We start from the raw sequence: 19,880 nt of genomic DNA on the forward strand, positions 1-19,880 counted from the left end.
TGTAAATCAGGCTTTTAAAATGGCTTTTGTACTTTGTGACTCCTCGTTTTCAGGATACACTTCATCTCTCTCTCGCCCCTCTCTTGACCTTTTTTCATTCTTCCCTTCCTTTTTCTCTCTCTCCTCTACCCCCCTCTCTGCTTCTTACTCTCCCCGCCTCCTTCAGTGTCTCTATCCAGTCTCCCTTTCTCTCTCTCGTCTCTGTTTCTCCCCCTCATCTCTCTTCTCTCTTCATGTCTCTCTCTCCTTTCCATACTCATGTTTCCTTCTTATCTCCTTCCTCCTTCCCTTCCCTCCTCTCTCTCTCTCCCCTCTATCTCTCCCCTTCTTTTTCCCAGTCTTCTCTCCCCCCTCTCTTATTTTTCTCTCTTCTTCTTGCTCCCCCTTCCACCCTTCTACCCCATCTGTCTCCCTCTTTTCTCAGCTCTCTGCTATCTCCTCTCTCTCTCCCTCCCACTCTTCTCCTCTTCCTCCTTCCATCCTTCTACTCCATCTCCTGATCGCTTTCCCTGTTTTCTCTCACTCTCTACTATCTCTTCCCTCTCTCCTCCTCTTTTCTCTCTCCCCTCCTCCTTCCACCGTTCTACCCCATCTCCCAATCTCTCTCTTCCTCTTTTCTCTCACTCTACTATTTCTTCCCTCTCTTCTCCTTACACCCTTCTACCCATCTCTCAATTTCTCTATTCCTCTTTTCTCCCATTCTCTACTACCTCTTCCCTCTCTTTCTATCCCTCCCTCTCTTCTCTCCCTCCTCGTCTGTCTCCTCCTCCTCCTTCCATCTTTCTACTCCATCTCCTGATCTCTTTCCCTTTTTTCTCTCTCTCCCCTCCTCCTTCCACCCTTCTACCCCATCTCTCCGACCTTTCTCTCTCCATTTTCTCTTGCTTTTTCTGATCCCTCTCTCTCTCTACCTCCCTCTCTTTTCTCCCTCCTCCCCATCTCTCTCTCTTCCATCTCTCCTCTCTCTGTTTACGTGTGGTCTTCTCAGCCCCTCACCTCCCACTGTGCAGCAGAGCCTTATCTCCACTCCTCTTCTCTCCGTCTCTTCCTCTGTCTACCCCCCGTCTTGTCTTCCTCTTGTTAGAAAGTGGTTTATCTGTTCTTCTTAATGACTTGTGCGGAGATGTGAGGGTTAAAATCTGATAGTGTCTGAGTCCTGGAGGTTCGGCGACACAATCCATCACAGAGCCCCACACTTAAAGGAGCCAAACCTTCTACTGTCTGAACAACGACAAGAACAGAACTGACTCGTTTTAAAAGGTTTGCAGTGCTCTAAAGTTATTCCTCACTGACCTTATGCAGTCAGACCATTATAACTACTCACCATGATGAGTTTGTAAGCACTTTTCACAGCTCTCAGAGACCAGAGCGCTAGAGCAAGGCTGACGGTTTTATTTATAACCTGCATGGAAGTCCCCCTGAGAATAGATTCCATCCATAACATAATAAATATGTTGTTAGTAAATGGCTATGTTCCTCAGTCCTTTAAGTATGCTGTGATTAAACCCCTTTTGAAAAAAACTAATCTAAATCCTGATGAACTAGCCAACTACAGACCTATCTCTAATCTTCCCTTCCTCTTAAAAATTCTAGAACGAGTGGTGGTGAAACAGCTCTGCCGCCACCTGCAGGACAATAATATATTTGAAAAATTTCAATCTGGATTCAGAGCTCACCACAGCACAGAGACTGCACTGCTTAAAGTAACAAATGATTTACTACTAGCTGCTGATAACGGGCTGGCTTCAGTCCTGGTCCTACTGGACCTCAGTGCAGTGTTTGACACCATTGATCACAACATTCTACTGCAGAGGTTAGAATGTGACATTGGAATCAGAGGGACCGCCCTCAAATGGTTTAAATCCTATCTATCAGATAGGACCAGTTTGTTAGTATAAACCAGAGCACCTCTCCCTGTTCTAAAGTAGCCTGTGGTGTTCCACAAGGATCTGTGCTTGGTCCAATCCTATTTACTCTGTATATGTTGCCATTGGGTAACATTATCAGAAAACATGGCATTAATTTTCACTGCTATGCTGATGACACTCAGCTGTACTTATCAATGAAACCAAATCAGACGGATCAAATAGATAAACTCAGTGCCTGTGTGAAGGACATCAAAACCTGGATGACCTTCAATTACCTGCTCTTAAATCCTGAAAAAACAGAGGTCATTGTCGTTGGTCCCAAAGGTCAAAGAGATTCTCTGTCGGACCAGATAATCTCACTCGACAATGTGAGTATAGCTAAATATAACTAAAATTAGAAATATTTTACCTAAAAACGATGCTGAAAAACTCATCCATGTATTTGTTACTTCCAGACTTGATTACTGTAATTCTCTGCTCGCCGCCTGCCCCAAAAGTACTATAAGGATCCTCCAGTTGGTCCAAAATGCAGCGGCCAGAGTCCTAACAGGAACTAAAAGAAGAGACCACATCAGTCCTGTACTAAAATATCTGCACTGGCTTCCTGTCGAGCTTAGAATCAAATTCAAAGTCGTCCTCCTGACATACAAAACCCTAAATGGTATGGCCCCATCCTATCTGCAAGATGCTATTGTCCCGTACCAGCCAAACAGAGCACTCCGCTCTCAGAATGCAGGACTATTAGTGGTTCCTAGAGTGTCCAAAAGTACAGTGGGAGGGAGAGCATTCAGTTACCAAGCACCTGTGCTATGGAATCAACTCCCTGCTGATGTTAAACAGGCCCCCACAGTCTCTGTATTTAAGACCAGGCTTAAAACCTTCCTCTTCGGTATAGACCAGGTTACATAGTGAGGGAGTTAGGGACATTAAAACCCGGGATAAGACAGGCTGCAGTAGGAGATAACTAGCTGGGGGAAGTATGGCAACCTGAGCACTATCCTCTACTTTGTCCTATTTTCTCATCAGCAATGCTATTCACATGTTGTCCCCTGTCCCACTCCCCCACTGCCACGTTAGCAGTGAACACAGCACAGTACAGAGAGTCAAAGGAAAATTACATAATAAAACATTTAAAATTCTGTTGTAAAAGCTTAAAAAATTAGATTATTAAAAAAAAAGTGTTATAAAAAACTAAAAAATACATTATAAAAACCCAAAAATATGACATTATAAAAACTTTTTAAAAATTACATTATAAAAACTTTTTAAAAATTGCATTGTAAAAACTAAAAAATTAGATTATAAAAACTTAAAAATTCCATTATAAAAACTTAAAAATTACATCATGAAAACTTTTTTTTAAAATTACATTGTAAAAGCTTTAAAAATTACATTATAACTTTTTTTTTTCTAATTACATTATACGAACCTTTCAAAATTGCATTATAAAAATAAAAAAAAATACATTATAAAAACTTTTTTAAATGATATTATAAAAACTTAAAAATTACATTATAAAATCAAATTACATGATTAAAATTTGCATCTCTCAAATCACAAAAAAATCTCAGTCACCACTCTTTATTTAAGAAATCTGAACTTATAAAGTGACACTAAAGATTCCAGTCTAAGCTCTAGCATGCTAACAGAGCAGTGACGCATGTGAAAGGAGCTCATTGGTCACTTATCATTTTGAACAACATCAAATCTCCCTCACCTCAGATTAACAGTTTAGTGCTTTGCTCATTGATTCTGCAGAAATCTGTGATATTTTTTGCCTTTCTTTTTTCTTTGTAAGCCGCCATATTTATTACAGATTGGCTAATTAACACGTCAGTCCCGCTCGTCTGACCTCTGTTCATTGGTGACCCTTTAAGTCTTTTCTAACTTCAGTGTCTGCTTTACCGCGTAGTGACAATTGTGAAATACTTCAGCTTTATTTCGTACATTTTACTCCCATCAACCTCTTAAACGTATTTGATCTCGACAGCTTGTTTTTATCTCGTTCCATTTGTGCTTTAATTCGTCGCTCGTAAAGTCCCTCTGTCGGAATAAAGCTCTCCCCGGTTTATTTTTGGTTTATTTACTCCGCTCTTGTCCCAAAGCGCAGGTGCCCGACGCTAACGCTCGTTAAAATGACAGGGACAAGGACTTAACGAAGCTTACTCAAGTAGCTCAATTCAAAATGGCAGGGGTCCAAGTAAGAGCATTCGTGGAAAGAGTACTGAAAATACTCGAGTAAAAGCGCATTTACTTCATTAATAATGCGTTTAATTACAAGTACAAGTAGTGTCTGTGTAGCCCCTCAGTCGTCCAGGTCTGATCCACGGCAAAAGACGAAGTTTAAATCCGTCAACTGGACAGTGAACACGTTTCGCTGCTCATCCAAATCGTCTTTTCAGTTTTGGTAATAGGAGGGCCATTAATAGGAGGGCCATTAAATGTTGAAAAGTGTTGTTAAGGCTGAAACCGGAGACAAAAGCTGTTGACAGATTTAAACTTCATCTTTTGCCGAGTACAAGTAGTGATAAAATCGTACTTAATGTTGGACTAAACACCTAAACTCCGCCCACAACCACATTTCGAGTAGAACTTCTAAACTGTGCAGTACCTGGAGGACTAAAGACGAGACTGAGGGGACGAGGAGGAGGAGGGGCGGGGTCTGGCGGTATAAGGAGCAGTGTGATTCGCCGAACACGTATCTACACTTCAAAAACTCCGCCCCTGCAGCCAAGTGTTTGTGATCAGAAACACCTGGAGGTAGTAATCCTGTGTGATGTCACGTAGTACTTCAAACTTGCAGAGACCACTGGGGCCTGATCACACTTGGATATTAATGTTTTTTCGACCGGAAAGCTCCAAATTTACCTAGTTTGAGACTCAAATTGCCCAAAAAACGACTAGGAATATTATGCTATTAAAACATCGTATACAAAAAAAAGTTAATTTCGTAAGTAAAAAATATAAACTCCGAGTAGTAGTTGTACTTTTAGATTCAAGTCAGAAGCACTTTAGATCAGGCTTTCCTTCAAAACTTGATCAATCTACTGTATTCGTTTTAAAGCTCAATTGCATCAACATTCCCTCGGGGTGTGATGCTAACTGTAGGCACTGCTCTGTCTGTGGCTCTGTTAGACTTTACTCTGAGCTTTATTTTAACACAATCAAACCAGAAAGAACTGGAACTACAACAGGTGAGATGATTTGTGCTGTCAAACAAGTCTCTCACACATAAAATCACAGTCACAAGCTAGCTAGCATTAGCCAACAGTTTTTCAGTTAGCCACTCTCGCCTTTTTATTGAAAATCAAACACCTAAACTGGACAATAAACGCTCGGATTGACCGCAGACTCCTGAAAATGTGTCGTTTAAACCCATCAGAATTATTTTAGATGATCTTAAACCTTTTTGGTCAGTGTTAGCTAACGTCACCATGGTAACTGCTGAACATTCCACCATAGAAAAACATGTGGAACGCCCCCATGTGATGTCAGTTTGCAGTGAGTTACTTTCCATCTCTGAGTAAAAAATTTTAAAAGTATTTTGGGAGAACCACGCTTCAAGTAAGAGTAAATATGTTTTTGTCAAAGTGGATCTCACGCAAATGGACGGCTAACGCTAGCAACTTTACACAATAACGGTTTATTTAAGAGCGTTTTATTCATAAACGGGGATTAACGGTGCTATAAACCGGCGCTTCAGTCGTGTTGGGTCCAGTTAAAGACCTTCGTTGACCGGTTTAGTGACCACTGATGCCCGCTACTTTTCAAGGTGCATTGTGGGATATTTTCAGCGCTCTATTTTCTCACCAACTGGACATCCGGACACCGCTAAAAATGGCGTGACCTCTGAATAGTGCCCCCTGTAGGGAATAGTATGGACACCCAGACACAACCTATAACTGTGTAACTTTCAAACTATGGCGTCAAAATTGTGTTAAATGCTTCTGAATTGCCACTTTTCCGTTTGAGGGCAGATGTTTGAAATGTTGGACCAGCCTAGACAAGTTTCTACTGCAGATTTGACGGTGCGATACCAGCTCCCACAGACCAAATCTGCTGTTGTGTCCTTGGGCAAGACGCTTAACCCACCTCACATCTAGTGTCTGCGTACTCTGGTGTATGAATGTGTGTGTAAATGATAGTGGTTTCTTGAAAAACGCTGTATAAAAAAGGTGACCATGACCATTTTCCAACTGTTTGGACGTCAACCTGGTTTATAATTTGAAGTTAATGGAAGGAAAAAAGATTAAATGATCCACAAAATCTCGTATTTTCAAAAGAAACCGAGTCAACAAATAGCAAAAGACGAAATTTAAATCTGTCAAATGGATAAATCGCTGTATAATTGTTGTACAACTTCATCCACAGACCCAAAGCAAACAGGAACAAAGAGAACAATAGCCGGCCATTACAGGTTGAATAGGGTCGTTAAGGCTGAAACTGGAGATAATAGCTGTTCAGATAGATATAAGGCAGTGTCCAGTCAACAAATCTCACAGTTTCAGCTAATTTTCAGCTAATTCCACCATAGAATTCAGACCCATCCTCTCATTTTAAACTATAGGGAATCTAAAGTGTTGTGATGTAATGTGAACGCGGCCTTTTCAAGTCATTTTCCCTTCTGTAGATAACCCCTTTTGTAATATATCAGTATTTTTAGCTTGATATCTCCTTAACTCCTGCCCCTGTGCTCCCTCTCAGCTGCAGCTCTGACTGTTCTTCTCATTCTAGAGTCTTCCTCAAAGTCTCGCCCACTCGTTTATCACAAGAGTCTGTTTGGCTTTCACAGTCTCCTGCTGATTCCAACACTCAGAAACATAAAAACATATGTACTAACAGCGAGCGGCAAGAGGACCGCTCTGGTCTAGATTCAATTATCCTCTTAAAATACGTTGTCAAAGTGCACACGACAGGTTTTCGCTTCGTTCTGACTTGGTTTGGATAGTACCTGTGCTAAATATCTATCGTTTTACACCAGCGAAGTGGCAGTTTGTGGAAAAAACTTGAGAAGAAAAGTACAAAAATACAGGAAGTAGCATTGAGTTAAAACAGAATCTGTCTAGCGATGTCATAAAATCCAAAATTTACGCACAAGGAAGACATTTTTTCTGACAGTTTGAACATTAATTTAACACAATAAAGGTGTTGTCATGTATTTGTATTAGTCTAATCATAACTTGTGTAACTTAGACAGTACTCACCCATGTTAAACCAGCCCTAATCTGCAAAATTTCATAGTTTTCAGAGTTTTTATCCATGTTATAGTTATTTCCCCTCACCGTTTACCATCTCGAATTTGTTTTTGGAGTGATTCGTGCATGTTTGAGTCATATTTAACCACCATATTGACGCCATTCCCTGTTTTCACCGTCACCAGGACACATCCCCCTTCTCCGTACTTACTTTGTTCTCCAATTTTTTATTTTAAATTGGTGATACGTGTAGGATTTGGCAGCGTGGCATAGTCATTTTGATACAAATCCAAAAAAAAATCTGCTAGTGTAGTACTGCAGATATCCATCGGAGGCGCCGTCAGTTACACGGCTCTATGTTCTGATGACATTTACAGTGACGTCAGCTCCCACTGTTGACTTATTTCTTTTATTAAGTTGTTTTAGGTGGATATTGCGATTTAAAATGTGTAAATCCTAACATAATGATCTACGGGTTTCACGGATTATAATTACCATATTTTCCGGACCATAAGTCTAATTTTTTTAATAGTTTGGCCGAGGGTGCGACTTATACTCAGATGCGATTTATGTGAAATATATGTTTTTTTCTTCATTATTATGCATTTTTTGGATGTTGCGACTTATACTCCAGTGCGACTTATACTCCGGAAAATACGGTATATAGCAGACACAAGCACAATAGGTCTTCTTTAAAATTATGGAAACATGTAGATTCCATAGTGCATCTTTAAAGCCTCTGTTCACTTGTCTAATACTCTATTTTTGTTCTTTTTTTGTGTGTGTTTCAGAGTTTTCCCGTCACCTCGGAGACGACCTTTTCCCCTCATTGGAATCCACCGCTTTGAATCCGTCTCCTCGTTTATAGGAAGCTCCAGCGTTCGTGAAATAAGGCCGTTTTTCTGTCAGATGATGGGTATGACTCAGTCCGTCTCTCGATGCGACCTCCGACCTCGGCTGCCCACGACAACTTCACTGTGACAGACTTCCGGGTCAGAAAACCAACAAATATCAAGTCTACGATGCCTCCACTGCAAGAACTAGGACGATTACAACATAAGAGACAATGTACAAGTATGTTTAGCTAGCAACTCTTCACTAGAATAGAAATAAGTTTTGGCTAGTACTTGACGTGTGCTTCAAAGTCTTTCTAAATGCTATGAAGAACAATATCCAGCAACCAAAAAGTCCACCAAGAAACCCAAATCTGCTCCTAATACTTCCTACTTTGGATATTTTTAATCAGAAATCAAATTAAATGTTGCTAAATGCGTTCGATATCCACTTCTTTCTTATATAACCCAGACATTCGGAGCGAAATCGTCGAAAAGTTTAGCTCCAGCGACGGGGGCAGGTGTTGAGGATGCGTGGCCCAGCTCGAGCCCTCCTGGCTGGGTACGGCACCACCACGTCGTCCCTGGAGATGGATGGAAGATTGGTCTGGCCCCCGAACAGCACTTTGGATCTGAACCAGACCAGACCGGGATGGGTGAGTCCGGAGATTTCCGTAGCAGCTTTCGGAGCGGATTTCGCTAACTTTACGCAGGAGGCGGTGACGAGCAGCGCGCTAAAAGAGAAGAACTGGCCCGCTTTGTTGATCCTCGTCATCATCGCGCTGACGATCGGGGGGAATATTCTGGTGATTTTGGCCGTGTCGTTGGAGAAAAAACTGCAGAATGCCACAAACTTCTTCCTGCGGTCGCTGGCGGTGGCGGACATGTTGGTCGGGATCCTGGTCATGCCCATCTCCCTCATCAACATCCTCTACGGTCAGTCAACACTTTAGCATTATTTCTTTCACCCAAATTGGTTATTTTTGGTTTTGTAGATTCAACAATGTGATGACTCTCAGATGTGGGCACGAGACAGCTTTTCAAATAGACACATAATTAGTAAACGTCACAGAAATAATGGAACCGACATAAAGGCTTGACAGACTTGAAGCTACGGCAACGGATGTCGTCCCAAGATGGCCTCCGCGTCAGACAGACACAAAGCCAGGGACTTTACTTTCTTTATGTGGTCTTTTTGTTACTATAAACAACAAAACCAGGAAAAAAAATCAACAATCCTTTCACAAGTTAAGCTCGGTAACCTTAATTTACTGTTTCAAATGTGTTCGTTTAGCTAAACTAGCAGCCAAAACCAGTTAAGACTACAAAATAAATGCTTTTTTTACCTGTTATAGAAGTATTTAAACTAACAACCAAAACGTAAGTAGCAGAAAACTTGTTACCATCGGTTTCAGTCCTCGTCTTCATAAATTATTTGATTAAATCTGTTTCACGATACCTAAATATGACGATTGGCTTCACCGTTCATTTGTGAAAGAGCGTTCGATTTGACGTAACTCCAGGAAGCGTCGACTTACAGCAAAGGGCATGAATGTCTATGGTTTTTCCTCTAGATTACGCTGTACTCTGTCATGAAATATCTAAAAGGTAAATTCACAAATGTTGAACCTGATCATTTCTACCAAAGACCCAAGAACTCACTGTATTTGTGTTTTTCATATTCATTTTATTTGCCTCCATCTGTATTAAATATTATTCGACTATAGAATGTTGTGATGCCATCTGAAACACAGCATTTTAAGTGTGTATGGATCGATATATATTGATCTATCTCTCCTCCTTCTCCCCTTACGCTCTCTCTCTCTCTCTAGATGCCCCTACTTCTCTTGCCCCCCTTCCTCTCTCTCATCTTCCCATCTCGTTCTACAATAATAAACCAACACGTTTTATACTCCCCCTTCCTGCCTCCTCTCTCTTTTTAACTTTGTCTTTCTCTTTCCCTCTCTCTGTCCCCCCTCTCTCCCTCTTTAATTTCTTCTAGCCCCTTTCTCTCTCTCCATCTGATTCTCTCTTTATCCCCCTGTCCCCTCTCACCCTCTCTCTCTTTAATTTCTTCTAGCCCTCTCTCTTTTTGTTAATTATTTCTCTCTTTCTTTCTTTGTCTCTCTCTCCCCCTCCCGCTCTCTCTCCCTCTCTCTTTAATTCTGTGTCTTTCTCTCATAATTCTGTTGCGCTCTCTCCCCCTCCCTCTCTTTCTTTAATTCTCTTTTAATTCTTTCTCCCTTCCCCTCTCTCTTTCTCTCTCCCCCTCTCTCCACTTCCCTTCCTCCCTCTTTCTCTCTGTCTCTCTACCTTTCTGACTCCCTATCTTTCTCTCCCTCTTTCTCTCTCTCTTCTTCTCTCTCCCTAATTCTCTCTCTTTAATTCTCTTTCTCCCTCTCTCTGTCTCTCTCTCTTTCTGTCTTTAATTATTTCTCTCTTTCACTCTCTTTCTCTCTTTAATTCTTTCTCCTCTCTCTCTATAATTCTCTCTCTTTCTTTAATTATCTCTCCTCCCTCTCTTTAATTCTCTCTCTTTCTCCTCTCTCTGTCTCCTCTCTCTCTCTTTGACTCTCTCTTTATTTCTCTCTCTGTCCTCTCTCTCTCGTTAATTCTCTCTCTCTCCTCTCTCTCTTTAATTCTCTCTCTCCTCTTTCTTTCTCTCTCTCCTCTCTCTCTCTTTAATTCTCTCTCCTCTCTCTCTATCTTTAATTCTCTCTCCTCTCTCTCTCTTTCTCCTCTCTCTCTCTTTCTCTCTCCTCTCTCCTCTCTCTCCTTCTCTCTCTTCCCCCTCTCTCTCTCTATAACTCTCTCGTTTCATTCATGGCTCATTGTTTCTCTTTTATATTTCACATTCCACTCTCATATTTGATAACACACGTGATAATTACCTCGACTCTGAACTGTAGCGGCGCGTTCAGCATTAGCGCCCACGCTAGGCTAACAAGAGGCTAAAGCGTGTAAACAATTTTATCACGAGCTACAAACACGTTACGCTCCACCTGTAAATGCCAGACTGCGGAACATTTCTAAGAGGCTCAGATAAGGAGACACTTTGAATAATATACATGGCATTTGAATTCAAAGACGTTTCTATTTAAAGACGTTGAAATGGAGATATCTCAGACGGCTACGGGGGTTTGTTTGGGATTAGCATGACGATAATCAGATGATATTTTTGCCTCTAAGTGTCTTGTCTGAGGTTCAAGTATCGCACATAAAGTGAATAGACTGAAAAATGACTATAAAAGTGCCTAAATATCACTTTATATCTTTGTTTGGAAGTATAAAACTGCACCTTTGACCAGATGTTTTTGGAGCTTTTGAATAGTTTTCATGTACATATACGGGCTGTAGGTGTCGCCTTTAACGCCGCTAGAACGTGATGATGTCATACTCCAAGAATATTGATTAAATTGCACTTTACCATGAAATATCCAAAAAGGTAAATGCACAAATGTTGAACCTGATCATTTAATTTTTAACTAACCCCAAGAACTCACTGTATTCCAACCTCAGCCTGTATAAAGAAGTGACTAAGTGAGTTTGACGTCGCCCACAGCGTTCACCTCCAGTCAAATGAAGCTCATCGAGGCTGTTATACGGGCGAATTTGGAGTTATCCATTTTCTTCCACTTATCAAGGACTCCCAGACTTCCATCACCCCAGACAAATCCCTCCTCCAGCTCCTCCGGTGGGACCCCCTCCATATTTCATAAACCAAGCCAAGGTACGCCATCAACTCAAACCTGTTAGTAAGACTATCGGGAGCGACCTCGGGGAAAGAAGGCGCCTGATTGGTCTGTTATTAATGTTCACATCTTGATTTACGGACACAATAGCCAAATAAAAATACCTCGAGTGTAGCATAGCGTAGCGCGGGTTAATACGAACATTTTAAGACCAAAATTACAAGTCTGACAGCAGCAGTTACAGAGAGAGGGCTGACAGTTTTTCAATAGAAAGTGAATTGGAGCCAGAGTCGATGGAGTTGGAAGCGCGTCCGTAAATCAGATCCCGAGCAGAGTTTTGGTGCGTATAAACAGAAGCAATGCGGGTGAAACTTTTAATTCCCCGTTCCTTGGACATTAACGTATGCGCGCGCGTTTTAACAATGATTTTTGAGATAAATGGCGTTTCCTATTTGCATTTGGGTTTCATATTTCCACAGTGAATATTTCTGCAGGTAATACATTATCAGCCTGTCCATTGTTCGCAAGGACGTTAGCACAGAGCCAGAGCTAAATGACGGCAGTGTACTTTCACACTCAGATCGTTTGTTCTGTTAAAAATGCTTGACCAAAGGAGATAAGCTACAGCGAGATACGAAAAACTCCCATAAATCAGGAGGCGAGCGTGGGACAGTGCCGCTCCGAGCTGCATTCGTAACGAGAACGTGTCGTAAAAATGTGACAATCGGACCTACCGCGAGTTCATTTTAAACGTTTACAGTCGTCCGAAGTTATTCCTCACTTACCTTATGCAGTCAAAGTATCCGAATTACTCACAGAGATGAGTTTATAAGCGCTTTTCACAACTTTCAGAGAGCAGTGCGTGATTTTGCCGCGAGGGTAAAGCTAACAACAATTAGCATGTTAACCGTAGACGTAGCGTTTGGCTCCAGTCAAATGAAGCCCGTCGACGCTAGAGGTAAATTTGGGGCGGGGTTAATATGAACATTTTGAGAACAAAACGACGAGCAGGCACAGAGAGTCGACTGAGCTGGACGCGCGCCCACGCTCACTTCCTGTTTAGAACGTGGCAGCTAGCAGGTTAGCTACGTCCATTTATATACGCAGAGGTCCCTCGTTTATCGTGGGGGTTCGTTCGAAAAATAACCCGCAATAGGCAAAATTCGTTTGTGGCTGTAAAACCCCTCACCACACACTTTACACACTTTTCTCACACGGGCGTTAACATTTTCTCACATTTCTCTCTCGTTTAAACTCTCTCAAAGTTCAAACCTTCGTATATTATGTCCCTCTTCCTCGATGATCTCTTGAAATACGTTCCCTGAGGTCCACAGAGGCGCCTCTCCGTGCACAGAAACACTTTTAAGTCCAAAGCGTTTCTGAAATTTGTCGGCGCAGAACGTTTCGTCGACATTGTGGGTTTTGTCGGGGAGAAAACAAATCGCAAACGTACAGCACTTCAGAGTCACACTGCGATCCGACGTTTATGTAAATTTGTCTGAACACATTCTGTACTGGACAGGAGACGCGGCGCGGAGGAGACGGATGGACAATGGTCTACAGTCCAACAGCCAATCAGGACGCAGAACACAACGCACGTTTATACACTGTAAAAAAAAAGCACGTAAAATTGCACGAAACAGCGAGACCGCGAAACGTGAACCGCGATATAGCGAGAGACAACTGTATAGTCTTTGATGCTAACAGACGCTGATCAGGTTCAAAACGTATTTTTAAATATTTCATGGCAAAGTACAGGGTAATCAGTTAAAGTAACGATGTCATACTACCAGATGGGGGCGCAAGAGACACTTTTCCCTTTTGATTCCGCTGTACTTTGCCATAAAATATCCAAAACCAATCATTTAGACTCAAAAACTCACCGTATTACAACACAAATCTAACATTCTAACAGGACACGTTTTATCTGCCGCCATCTGTATTAAATATAATTGGTCTATAGAATATTATGACATCATCCGAAACCCGACGACAGTATTTTCTGATTCAGTCTTGATATAAATCCGTGCGCGCCGTAGTGAAGCGGTGCAAATAGTACTATAGAATCTCGCCCCGTGTTCCAGAGCGGTGGATGATGTTTGGTCGACCCTCAGGTCAACTCAATCAGAGATATCTCCTCTATCGACCCACCAGGCGACGGAGCGGTGAGGGAGGAGGGGAGGGGAATGCGCGGACCGTAGACCCATAAACGGTACGCCGCGGGAAAAAGGAGACGCGGGAAGGGGAGGGGCTACAGTTCCATGCGCGCTCATTGTGATTTTAATATGAGATTACCTTATTGCACAGTGAACGTTTTAGTGTGTGGTATTTCGAGGGGTTATATAGACATTTTGGTGTTTTTATTTTGTTTGTTTTTTCCAAAGTGAGTCGATACATTTATTTAGTTCGTTCATTTGTGTTGTGATTTTAAAAATAAATAACTTAAAAGGTCCGTATTACACTGTTTTCTGATCTGTTACAATGTCGTTTCCTCGTCACAAACAGACCTGGAGTTGCGTTTTGTTTCATTCGCGCATGTTTAACTCACGAATCCTGCATATTTAGGCTGAGTTCTTTCCGCAAACAGAAAACACTAGCGTCCACCTTGTGATGTCATCATGTGGTGATACAGGAAGTGCTCTATTGTGTTTTTAAACTCCATACAGCTTCACTAGAACCATTTGGATCATTTCAGCCTGAGAATTGTCTATTGAACTAAAGACAAAAGGTTAACGGTAGCTGTTAACGTGAAAACTACCACTTCACATCACAAGGTGGAACAGAGCGTTTTGAGCTTTGGAGATGTAACAGACTAATAATGTAGTGTTATTCAAACATGTGTAAATGGAACAAAACACAACTCCAGGTCTGTTTTTGAGGACGTAACAACAATATAACATGGCTAAAGCTAAGAAGAGTCTGTTTTTCGTAATATTGGACTTTTAAAGGTGTTCTGTGTCTCTGATGGAGGGTCTGCCACCTGCTTGTCTTCACAGAGATTTTATTGCTTCGACTCAAATGTTTGACACTACGGCATAAAACGTGTCTATCTAACATTTATTAGATTTTCAAAAAGGGGGTATCAAACATCACTGTGACTACCTATGGTCATGAGCTCTGGGGTAATGACCGAAAGGACGAGATCGAGGATACGAGCGGCCGAAATGGGCTTCCTCTGCGGGGTGACCGGGCTGAGGAGCTCGGAGTAGAGCCGCTTCTCCTCCACGTTGAGAGGAGCCGCTGAGGTGGTTCGGGCATCTGTTCCTGGACGCCTCTCTGGGGTGATGTTACAGGCGTGTCCCACCAGGAGGAGGCCCCCGGACACGCTGGAAGGGCTGTCTCGGCTGGCCTGGGAACGCCTTGGGGTCCCACCGGAGGAGCTGGAGGACGCCCCCTGTGATGTGACCCTGGATAGATCAGAAGAAAATGGATGGATATCAAACAAAATTGACTTTCTAGAGCTTCCTGCCATGTTATAACGTTTGCTCATTAAAAAAAAAAACAAAAAAAACATTCCAGAAAAGTTTTTAGATGTCGTCCATGCATGTTTGAGTCATCTAGCGATCTCTCCTGGGCGCTATTCAAACCTTCCTAATGATTAGCAGTACAAGGCTCCACCCACAAGCCTCCTGCACAACAATTTTCATAAACATACAAACGGATGACGCAAAACGATACGCTACAACTTCACAAACCTGACGCGACGTGCAGTAGTTTCATTAGCGGGACGTTCTGACAGCGCTCCGCAGTGGGGAGCGAGGCAGACGTCCGTCCCGCGCTCGTCTCCGTGGAGGTAGATACGTTTAATGTCATATTTTATCACAAGCTCGTATTAAAGTTATATTACTTTCTTTCATGCTCGTCCCGGGCGGCTCTGCTCCGTCGGGTCAGTGACAAAAAGCACTCAAAAAATCCTCAGTTTCATCATTTACATTTGAAAGTGACTCTGTTTAAAGCGCAGAGCAGAATTACCATCGTTTCAATTTGGCCTGAATGAGACTCACGCTGTGTAAGAGAATAAACCGTAAATGTATGAGGGAACTCTATTTGATGAAGCAATGGAGTCATATTATGCACTTATGCTAATTTCATTTTAAAAGAAAGTCAAACAAAAAGTCCTAAAACTACTACTCCTGCATACAGATAGAGTGAAAAAAGGATTATTTCCAAACCGCATTGAAACCTTTCTGCTTGTCTCCATGGAAATGTTAGTGCTTTTCCTGGAATGTTCCACAGTACATTCAATTAAACTGCACGAAACTGATTGTTGTGAGTTTTAACCCGTGTTACAATGTTGTTGCATCGTCAAAAGCCGACCTGGAGTTGTGTTTTGTTTCATTTACACAAGTCTGTCTACGTCTCCCAAAGCTCAAAATGCTCCTTTCCACCTTATGATGTCATGAAGTGGTAGTTTTTCAAGTTAACAGCTACCTTTTACGTTTAGTTCAGTAGTGATTCGCAATTCCAAGTCTGAAATGATCCAAATGATTCTAGTGAAGGTGTGTGGAGTTTAGAAACACAGTGGAGCACTTCCTGTATCACCACATGATGACATCACAAGGTGGAACAGAGTGTTTTTGGTTTAAGAGAAGAGCTAAATAGTGTAAAATTGGCCCTTTAACGTTATCCATCTTATAATTATATGTGTTTTTCTTATTAAAAAATGTAGGATAAACATTCCAGGCAAAGCAGAAAAGTTCCATATTGCACCTTTAATGTCGTTGTATAGCCAATACCAGGTTGTGAAATTTAGGGCATCTGACGTAAAAACAGTACCGCTTGACTGTATCCCAGAGGAGCGCGGATAAATCTTGCAGCGGTGCGTTTGAAGCCGGGGCCCAGTATTGGTTTTGGGTGCGCTTGTTTTGTTGACCCCTGGGGCGTGTTTGATTTAGTTTCTCTGCTCCGTGGAAGGGGGTCAGAGGTCAGGGGCTCGAGATGGCCTGAATTTGGGACGGTGGTCTGAGCCGTGGCCCCGCGGCGGTCAGAAAGGAGAGAGGAAATGCATTCTGGGAAGTGTTTGAGGTATTAGATTCTGCATTATTCATTATTTAAAGGAGACATATTGTGCTTTTGTGTGTTATATATTTATAATCTGATTTATTGTTGAAAAAGTCTGACTAAGGAAATAATAATAATAACAGGAAGTACAGATCTGTGGGCGGAGACAGGTGGTTTTCAGGTTTTTCTATTGATTACATTGTACTTTGCCATGAAATACACTGGTCCCTCGTTTATCGCGGGGGTCACGTTCTAAAAAATAACCCACAATAGACGAAATCCGCGACGTATCAGCTTTATTTTTTACAATTATTCTCTATGTTTTTGTCTGTAAAACCCCTCACCACACACTTTATACACTTTTCTCACACGGGCGTTAACATTTCCTCACATTTCTCTCTCGTTTAAACTCTCTCAAAGTTCAAACCTTCGTCGGCGCCTTTGAACGTTTCGTCGACATTGTGGGTTTTGTCGGGGAGAAAACAAATTGCAAACGTACAGCACTTCAGAGTCACACTGCGATCCGACGTTTATGTAAATTTGTCTGAACACATTCTGTACTGGACAGGAGACACGGCACGGAGGAGACGGATGGACAATGGTCTACAGTCCAACAGCCAATCAGGACACAGAACACAATGCATGTTCAGACGGTGTAAAAAAAACATGAAAAATCGCCCTAAAAAAGTCGGCGAAACAGTGAGGCCACGATATAATGAGGGACAAATGTATAAAAATGTAAATGCACAAATGTTGAACCTGATCATTTCTATCAATGACTAGACCCAAGAACTCACTGTGTTACAACAAAAACCTGCATTTGACCCATATTCATTTTAAATATTTGCCGATAAAACGCTGTTATGTCGTCTGAAACGCAGCAGTAGGGGATAGATAAAGACAGAAATGTTCAAGCCTCAAATGCAGGACAGGACAGGATTACTCAAACATGCAGGTATCAGTTGAAGTTAGGGACACAATGATCTGATACTGGTTGGATCAGATATCGGCTCCCAAAAATCGATTCACACGATATCCTGGTTGAAGGTAAATAACAGCTACATAACACATTTGGGTCAGTTTTGTCCTGTTTTATTTTGGTTTAAAGGAAATAAATGTTGTTTTCTGTCTCTGGTGTCGGTCGATATAACGTTGGATAAGTTTATATCATAGACTGTTTATATAACCGGACATCGCTAACCTGCTAGCCGCCGCGTTCCAGCTCCATCGTATTAACTCTCTCTACATGATTCTGGTATTTTTATTTCACTATTTTGCCCGTGATTAAAGATATGAACATTAATAACAGACAAATCAGGCGCCTTCTTTCCCCGAAGTCTCTGCCACATTCTCTAGCGTTAGCAACAGGTTTGATTGACAGTGTTGCTAAGCGCCCGCTCCCTGCTAAACAGCCTCGCTCTGGATTGGCTCTTTGGTTGCTATGATACTTACAGTCCAAACGTAAAACTCGGCTCCAAATTCACCGCTATAACCGCTCTAGCCTCGATGAGCTTCATTTGACTGGAGCTGGACGCTATGGATGATGTCACTATCGATAGGATGATATTAAAATTTAGACTCACGATTATTCTGACCAAAATAATCACAATTAACAATAATATCACGATAATTATTAAACAATGGCAGTATAATGTCCTCATGTGGACGCTAGGTTCTAGGAGGTTATAGGTATTCAAATTAATCAATGATTGTTGTAAAACCAGGCGCCGCTGCTAGCAAACTGTGCAATCAGCTGTGCAAAATGTTGTTCAGCTAGCGCTAACCTAGCATAGCAAAGTCAACACAAACACGCTCCAATATTCATACAAATCCAAACTAACACAAACTAGATTCAATAGTTTATTTCACATGGTTTGTTACTTATGATGGATATTTTCGGCAACAATGGAGGATGGTTGTGCGCTTAAGTTGCTCGTGTTTGACCTCGGAGCCGTATCTTTTGTCCGACGGGCTCTGCAGACCGGCGGCTCATCTTGTTGGGTCTTGTTTTTCAAATCCGTAATAATTCCACGCATCAGATTTCACCTTGTTAAGTGAAGGATATATGTCAGCGAGATCCAGATCCGCTGCCCACGAGCCGTGACGGTGACCGAGGCGACGAACCGTCCCCAAATCAGACTCCGCGCGGACGCTAACAAGCTTCACTGCTGCGACAGAGCGCCCCCTTGTGGACAAACACCAGAACTAACATCTAAACACTGCATTGAAACTGCAAATATGAGGTAATCTGATGCTGTAAAGACGATTATAACCATGTACGATGATCACGATTATTAAAAAAAACAGCACGAACGATTACTAACGGACCTTTTTTATCGCAATTTTATCGCGCATCGTCCCATCCCTAGACGTCACGCTCATTCAGTCCACTTCTTTACACGGTCTGTGGTTTATCTGCGGTGAGGGGACGTTATTATAAAAGTATTTAAATACTACGTGCCTGTGAGGAAGCTGGCCCGAGTGATCAAAATAGGAGGCAGACTCAAAAGAAGTCCCATTAGACACATTTATTCCTGTGTAGTGGTACACCGTGAACACACAAAAAATAATACATATTTACAAAAATTAACAGTGCTCAACGAAAAACTAAGCAACCAAACTTAAACAACTGAAACAAAAGCCACGTGTACTCTGGCTATACTGGTGTTCTCCATCTGTCTAATTGCCCAGACTAATATACTTCCCTGTACCGGAAGCCCCACCCCCGGTCTACTCCATCTCTTGTCCAGGGTGCGGTGGGAGTAACAAAAGCCTATATTCCATAAAAACATCTCTCGGCCCAAGTCCCTTTACCAAAAGTGTTTAACTAAACAAACTATAAACACTTAGTTCATGAAACAAAAATACACAAGACATTAACACAAAGAAATAAACAAACTTAAATCAGTTTTCCCCCCTCCACATGGTCCGGCCCACGACCCCACTCAAGCCTATAAAATGGCCGACATAGGCCACGCCCCCTCTTTGTCTGGACCATGTGGAGATGCAGGTAAGACGATTATTGGACTGAACTGAATAGATACATTTAACTAAATAAAATATATTTAACTAACAAATGTGTGGTGATTTACTGATTGCAACTAAACAAAACAAACCCGGGATAGTTCTATTTCGTTGAGTATTGAAGTTATTGAAAATGAACAAACATGTGCAAAACCAAATCATAGTACTATTAAAAGGGACAAAGGCCCACTTTGTCACAGTGTCCTTTAAGTGTAGTGGCCAGTACTTTTAAACTGTTGTGTCGAGTTGGTCTGTAGGCTCCATTCA

The 19,880-nt window shown here is 41.8% G+C and overlaps 1 protein-coding gene across 1 annotated transcript in view; it reads left to right on the forward strand.

Moving 5' to 3' along the window:
- Positions 1-8,426: 8,426 nt before the first annotated feature.
- htr2cl1 (5-hydroxytryptamine (serotonin) receptor 2C, G protein-coupled-like 1) overlaps positions 8,427-19,880 on the forward strand; it is a 39,743-nt gene continuing 28,289 nt past the window's right edge. Inside the window, exon 1 of the mRNA XM_033984106.1 lies at positions 8,427-8,832. Within this exon, the coding sequence (XP_033839997.1) occupies positions 8,427-8,832 (406 nt within the window). The remainder of the gene's footprint in view (positions 8,833-19,880) is intronic.

Source organism: Periophthalmus magnuspinnatus, chromosome 18, assembly GCF_009829125.3.
Source record: "Periophthalmus magnuspinnatus isolate fPerMag1 chromosome 18, fPerMag1.2.pri, whole genome shotgun sequence".
Classification (NCBI taxonomy): Eukaryota; Metazoa; Chordata; class Actinopteri; order Gobiiformes; family Gobiidae; genus Periophthalmus; species Periophthalmus magnuspinnatus.